This window comes from Platichthys flesus, chromosome 5 (assembly GCF_949316205.1).
Source record: "Platichthys flesus chromosome 5, fPlaFle2.1, whole genome shotgun sequence".
Classification (NCBI taxonomy): Eukaryota; Metazoa; Chordata; class Actinopteri; order Pleuronectiformes; family Pleuronectidae; genus Platichthys; species Platichthys flesus.
This window is the reverse complement of record NC_084949.1, coordinates 9,802,064-9,809,658: the sequence shown is the minus strand read 5'-3', so window position 1 is coordinate 9,809,658 and position 7,595 is coordinate 9,802,064. Positions and strand designations below refer to the sequence as shown.

At 42.3% G+C, this 7,595-nt stretch overlaps 1 protein-coding gene across 1 annotated transcript; it reads right to left on the bottom strand.

Moving 5' to 3' along the window:
* Positions 1-1,492: 1,492 nt before the first annotated feature.
* Positions 1,493-7,460, bottom strand: r3hcc1l (R3H domain and coiled-coil containing 1-like). The gene is made up of 7 exons (XM_062388578.1): positions 7,342-7,460; positions 5,909-6,418; positions 5,501-5,694; positions 5,045-5,115; positions 4,865-4,960; positions 4,616-4,756; positions 1,493-2,726 (listed from the first exon to the last, which is right to left on the bottom strand). Exons 2-7 carry the CDS (start codon positions 6,392-6,394, stop codon positions 2,674-2,676), a joined length of 1,041 nt encoding a protein of 346 aa, XP_062244562.1. The 5' UTR covers positions 6,395-6,418; positions 7,342-7,460; the 3' UTR covers positions 1,493-2,673.
* Between the last annotated feature and the right edge of the window lie 135 nt (positions 7,461-7,595).

Genomic DNA, 7,595 nt, shown 5'->3' with positions numbered 1-7,595 from the left:
GTTACTGGAAAAACTAAGAAATTTTAAAAAGCAGCTCTGTTAAATATACCTCTCTGCTGTTAGTCCATGAAACGTGCTTTCAGATGATTTTTTTTAAATGTATCAGTCCGATTGTCGCACTTGTGATGGAAGTTTCCTGGAAGCTGGTGAAAGGAGAACACAGGCAGCAGCTGATGTAGACGAGATGCATCGAGGAGACCAGAAGGTGGAACAAAATACAAAAGCCATCCGAGTAACATGAGCCACTGTCACCCCCAAGTCTGAAGATGTCTCCCACAGCGTCCCAGTATATGTCCCTCATCTTGCGACACCCATCCCAACAGCACATCCACGAAAGCATGTATACCTAACCTTTACGTCTAGCCACTGATGCTATACGCAAAAGAATTGGAGTTGGTGCCTCCCTGTCTGGGCATCTGAATTAGACATGAAAGTCCATGAGCGTAGACACTACAATGTACTGCTAGTTGCCCCTTCATCTATAACCTGCCCTTGGGTACTGCCAGGAGAGCAGGGAGTATCTGTGGAATGAGTCTGGATGTAGTCTCTTCATGCTGACCAGATTTACTGTATGAGGATGGTCAAACATTCTCTCACAACCTTCAGCAAAGTGCATCGCTCCCTGATGCTGAACTAATCCTTCAGTACAAAAAGGCCTTTAGAAAGAACCATGCAAAGACACCAGCACATGTAGAGACTAAGTTGCATACATACAAATTGGTCTTTGTGAATCACGAAGTCAAATGAAAACACTGATGACACGGTGCCTCCTCTGAGGCTGCAGCACTTTAATTGAATTGGTTTCATGAGCCACGTGGCACCATCTCAGCCACTGATCTGCACAGTGACAAACTGGGTTCTGTACTGGATTCAGCCGTAGCAGAGCTGAATATCACCCTGGATGAATGCACTGATTGGAAGTTAAAAGTGTCAGCTGAATGAAATGGGTTGTGATCAGACGGAGGCAACATCATGTTTTTATTTCCCATTTGTGCACCCAGCAGCATGTTGTTAACATATGTAAACGTATCCACTTACAGCTGGGTGCTTATATGGACAAGAGTTAACAACAAATCTGAGATACAAAGTTCACTGAGAACAAATACATTGGCAGCTCTCTGCAGACTGGGAGAGTGAACTTAATTACTGGCTGAGGAGGTGAAGGAGACGCAGTGCCACGCGGTCTGTGGTCGCCTGGGTGCAGCCTCAGAGGAGGCAGCAGCCTCCACATGTGAAAAAAAGTCTCCTGAGGCTAGACGGGTGCTGGTAAAGAATTAGGAAACTGACTTTGTGGACTTAAGTTATATTATTTAAACATTTGTGTCTACCAGATAGAAAGCTCTGGTTTCTAATTGTAATCAAGATAAGCAGCCAGTTGACATTTTCAATTTAAGGTGATTAGAAAGGATCGTGTTGAACCCCCCTGTTGAGTCCTAAACCCACAGATCATGTGATGATTAAACTGGAGTGAAAACGTCACCAGATCAGGAGATGGAATGGAATCTTTTTTTTATTGATTCAGGAATCTACTGTAAGTTACTGATACAAACAGACACAGTTATACAACATCTGCTCAACAGTATCATTCAAGTTCACAGACCCAGGATCTGTTACTCTACAGCCACTTTAAGACCACGTTCTACAAATTTTTCCGGAATTTACTTTTCGAAGGGTTTAAACCACATGTTTTGTAATAAAGATGCTCTCCACTTCACTTTAAAAAAAACCAAACAATGTCCAATGTCTGGAAATACAGTTTGAAATGGATACGAAAGGTAAACTGGGAGTCCCACTGATTCATCTGAACAACATACATGTATATTAAGTTACTGTTGGAGCTTTTGAAAGAGAACCAGTGGGGGAAACATTAATGCGATGCAATACATTTATTAAAGATGCTTGTAGTTCATCATACTTCTATCTGACCTAAGAATGTTTCATGCTCTTGATACTTGAAAGAGTTATTTCTGTTCAAATAACTCAAAGTTTCGCTGACAGAATGGGTGAAAACATATTTATCATCATCATCTCTCTCTGGACAAAGAAATCCTCTGACTGAAAATATGTACAGACAAACACACGACACAGCTCAAACGCTGAAAACTGACCTTATAGGAAGTTTTAAAAGTGAAGTTAAAGTTTAATAAAAGTTACCGTTACATTGTGATACAAGAACTGACTCAACAGTATATTCATATACCATAGTGTACTTTATCATCATGACTTTAAACAATACAGGATCTTTACCTTGCGGGTGGATTTAGTTTAGTTTCTTAAAAAACATCTAAAAAAAATGTAAAACAATGACAAACATGATGCTCTACAGCTTCACAGAAAATCATCCTTTCAATGAATTACAAATGATTAGGCTCAGTGCTTCAGTACAGACCTTAGTTACAGTGTAACAGATATGAAAGTAAGTCCAGGTGAGAGAACAGTTCCTAATAAAGAAATAATAAAGGATCGGGGACAGTAGCCGGACGCCCTGATCTGAGGAAACGCTGTAGACTAATGGACAGCGGCAAAAAGGACACATTGATGGGAATCCATATGTTGGAAGTGTGGTGGTAGGAAGGAGTGGCCAGTGGAGAGAGACAGAGCAGAAGAAGTAACAGAAGCTTTGTGTCTGTTGGAAAAAGCAAAAGGAATCATACGAGAAGTTGTTGTTTTCCGTCACTTTCCCTCCCAAGCATCTTCCTTCAGTTTGGCTTCCAGGCGCTTTTGTTCTGAAAGATAAATCACACATCAATCACCGAAAGCCTTTAAACAAACAACACGTTGGTGATATGTTGCCTATAAATATACCCAGCGCCTCTACCACAGAGAAGTGAGGAGCAGACTGAAGATGGAGCTGTACGTTAATACGTGGCGTCCATTCCAGGGACACTATGTTCAGGCCATGATGCACGTCTGCACTGACATTTACTCGGTGTGTTGTGAACTTAAGTAAAGAGCAGCAAAGTGCGCAGCGCCCATGCTAAGAACAAAGGAGCTGTTTTTAGTTCGCTATACTCAAGGCCCTGACTTCCTGACTCACTGCTCAGTGGACGGCCATTTGTGGTTTGCCGTGCCTATATACTTATGTTCCATCTGTGAAGGGAAATGGCTGCTGTTCTGATTATAGACCTGTTACCATCTGCACAGGGATGGACAGAGAACAACTTCTTTTAAAATCAACTTGCAACAGCGCCTCACATTTTCGTCTGTAAAGTAAGAAAGCAGCTCCCTCTTCTGGTGGAAACACTGTGATGCAGAAACTAGGGCAAATGGTTGAGGATTCTAACGTGTGAAAAGCTGAGAACCTACTCTATATTTTTCTCAAGGAGACCATGCTTAATATGTTTGTGGCCTAAGATTAGTCAAATCACAAATTTAAGTAATGTTTCAACATGGTCGCTTTCTATATCCATACATGTAAAAGTGCACACCAAGCCTTTAATTCGTAAGAGTTTTCTATATAAATCATAAGTGTTGTGTTAAGGAATCGGTTTGCAATCTTGATTGACACATGAGGTCGTATTTATTTGTGAATGTGCAACAGTTTCAAACGAAAACAGAATTGGTGCAAAGACCTTTGGTCCAGTGGTCGAGGGGAATACAGATCTGTTCTCTGCAGAAGGCATCAGTTGTCAAAGGTCTCCTGTGGAGTGTTGGTGACTTGCCTTCCAGACTAAGGGTCATAGCCGAGGCTCTGTTTTTATTCATGTGTTTTTCTCTCTGTCACACTTGATCTCGCAGACCTTTTCTTAACCAAGGACCTCCTTGGGTGATAATCCCTTTAGACAGATGTGTTTATTTCTTTAAGTGGTGACTTAAAATTACCCAAAACAGAAGTATCCCAAAACGTATTAAGAGAGCTGTCTAAAGCCTGAAACATGCTTCTGCGTTTTCACGGGCCCGTAAGCGCAAGAGCCCTTCCGGGTCCCTTACGTGCTTATGTATCCCTCCTTACGTGCTGACGGGTGTCGACCCCCTTTTCTAAAATTTACGGCAAAGCTCCGCAAGCTCACTCAGCCCGCAAGGCTGTGATTGGTCTGCTCTACATCCCTTCTGGAGCTGCATTTCCGGTTTCATGCCCCATTATACCGGCAGAAATCACGGAAGATTTAGAAGAACGAATATGGACCAAATAGAAGAGCACTTGGCAGAAGATATCCGATAGTATGATGACTTGTATAACCTGTCATTGACTGGCGGATTTGTCCGCCAGAAAAAGGCTACGAGGAGCCGCAGTGGCTATGTAAATAAACAATCGACGAAGAAGAAAGAAGGCGTCTCTAAGGTCGTCTCGACAAAAAGCATTACTCCGCCTAGTGTTCTGGCGCGGAATTGCTTTGTAAGACGCGCAACGGTTGGGGAAGCATGAATGAAAACGAGTCTTGCGCCACAGCGGCGTGAAAAGACGCAGACGCAGAAGCATGTTTCAGGCTTATCTCCTTCTGTCTGAGGCCATGGTCACCCTTCAAATGTAAGCAACCATTCACCTGAGGTGTGGATGAGCAGTATTTCAGTTTCCTACACAAAAACAACAGAGCAGGTTCTGCTGAACGCATCACTGCTCTATGCATAAGACCAACAGAATAAGCCTGAAAAGAATGCATCTGTGTATTATCACCTTTCGCTGCCAGGAGTTTCCTCTTCTCTGCTTCGCGCTGCTCGTCAGACTGGTTGTTTTTAACACCGAGGGCACCGATCACCAGCCTGCGAGCCATCGCTGCACTGGTCTGGGGTCTGTCTTTAGCAGGCAGGAGGTCCTCTGAGGATAGACGGACAGGAGCATGAAGAGTGACACTGATCATTTGAGCATTTAAAATATGTGACACATAGAAGACAAACTGACAACACCAGAGGACTGTATTTGTACCTGAGCTGCTTCGGGCTTTGGCTTGTACTTCAGCGGAGGACTTGGAGAGTGGTCGCAACTTCATCAGTGGATGTTTGGATCTTAAAGCTTCACGGGCTGAAAAGTGAAAAGACATAACTCCCTCTTAGAACAATTTGGGATGGAAAGTGTCACAACAAGACGATGCGGCAATTAACTCACCTGCTATGGGGCTTGAGAAGAGGCCTATAACGTGAACTTCATCGATCCACTTAATGTCAAAGCCCCTCTGTCTGAAATCACAATCAGAAAAGAAATGTTACCAAAACCAATATTCTTCTACACTTGGGGATCAAAAATCATATTTAAGTCCTACTGACATGTCAGATGAATACACTTTACTATAGCTCTATTCTTTTTTTTAAGTTAGGACCATGCAGAAAGAGAAATGGTGCTACATCCAACATAGATTTTCAATATCAAAATGCACCTACAGGTTTCAACAAGTTATATATTGAACACTATTTATTTCAATTGTTGACATAATTAAGACCGATCTTGACCTAGTAAGTAATATTTTAAATTAGTTAAGACTTTTTAATGGCTAAATATCAGATAATTGAATGTGGTTTTAAATGATGTCTTAAAGTAAGATGTTGTGCCCTGTTTGATACATACTGATAAGCCTGGAATAACTTGAGAAGGTCATCAGTCTTAAATTCGGCAGGAAAGTCGTAGATTTCTACGATGTTGGAGATTTCATCATCTCTGAAGTCGCCTTCCTCATCATCCTCCTCCTCTTGGTCCATATTGCTGTAATCAAACCTGCGGCCCTGGTTTGACTTCTTCTTTCGACCCTGCTTCACAGCCAGCTGCAGCCAGGGAGAAGGAAAGTGTGCAGATGAAGACAGGTGGAATAAGAGTAGATGACAAGAGAAGGAACGGTACCAAAGCTTCAATTATACTCCTCCCGCCTGCTTTTATGCTGAATTAATTAGAAACTGAGTGTATGTGAATGTTGGGAATTGGAACTCTTGATATCAGGTCTTGTTTTGTTTATCATCCAGACTGAAAGAAAACTCTCACCTCTGCAGGTAGATGCTGTTCCAAAGAGTCGCCCTCATCATTGAACAGTGTATCCCAGCTTTCCTCTTCCTCCTCTTCCTCCTCTTCCTCCACAAGGGATATTGCTTCCAGCCGTGAGGCAACATCTGCCTCCAGACTGGCTGACTCAAGCTGCTCTTTGACCTCAACCTCTGCATCCTCCAGCGGCTCCTCCTTCACATCAGGCTTTGTGTCACTGTTCTGTATCTCACCTCCATCTTCAACAGCGGCTGACTTTCCCTCTCCTCCAGCCTTGTCCTTCTTGTTCTTGGCATTCTTCCGTGCCTTGTCAGTGTAGCGAGGCCTGGGTCGTGGCTTTACTTCTCCCTGAGTCTGAGCTTTGTCTTTGGAGGCAGGGAGTCGCTGTTTGGGGACGTACGGAGGCGGATTTGGCTTCTTGGTCTCGGAGGGAGGTGCAGGTGTTGGCTGAGATGTAGCACAGTCTTCCTTTGGCTGTTCCGACTCCATTACTCAATTGTATTAATAAAACACCTGGATCAGGGAGGAAGAGGGACATATCAGGCAACTTGAAAAGAAATTCGATTTTTGAAAATACACAGAAAATATAGAATGAGATTGTCCAAAAGTATAAATTGGAAGGTGACATGAAACTGTCCCCCAGATTTACACCTAAAAGCGATAAGAGGGATACACCTTTTGCAAGGTGATGGCATTTTTTTTTTAAAATGAATTCATCTCAGAAAATTGAGACATTTACACCGAATCGATTTTTATTATAGATAATTTAAAAAGGGCCTTCACTGTCTCCACATCTGTCTCACAGACAAGCTTCCTAAGTATCCTCTATTCAAATTATTTAAAAGACACAGTGCTATAAAATGGCTTTTAGCTTCTAACTTTTGTTTTATTGCTATATTTTATTGATTTTACAATTGAATCTTTTTTTCGATGAATCCGTTTGTTACATCTCACTCAACTTCTACATTTACGTGGTAACGTTAGTAATTGCACTGTAAGCATTTGCTGTTTCTACGTCTGTGACACACTTGGTGAACGTGTTTATGAAGAGTGCTGTGTACATCAAGTGGAGTGGAACACATAAAATGAATAAATAAACATATTTATTCATTTAGCATATAGCATATCTAAATCACACGCAGGTTTCCAAACGAGAATCATTTGATACAATATTGATTTGATTTTATTCAAACTACTACACTTAGCTCACGCGCTGCTGGAGCCTGAAAACATGCCAAGTAGCTTAGCACTGTGTGTTTCAGTTAGCTCCAGCTTGCTAACCGGTTTAGCTAACGAGCTAAACTGTACAAACTGAGGCGATATTAGCTGTTTATCGAGAACACAAACATAAAGATAATTCATGTCGTTTGTTTTAATTTCTCTACGACACCAAACGTATAAACAGGGAAGATACTGCTATTGTTCTTTCAGCTCACCCGTGTTTGGTTTGTTCAGCCCACAGTCTCTGGTGCAGCCACCGATGTTCGTCGCGCTACTGACGTCAGCACAGAACAACCCAGTGCATGCTGGGAGATGGCGTTCTTTTAGGGCGCCGCAGCTGAGCCACTCTGCAGAACGGGCACGTTTGTTTAACGCAATAAAAAACTCGTTCTGTTCTAAAGCACAACTTGCATACGCTTCACTGTTTATGCTCGATTCCCAACACTTCTAATCACTCATGTTTAATACG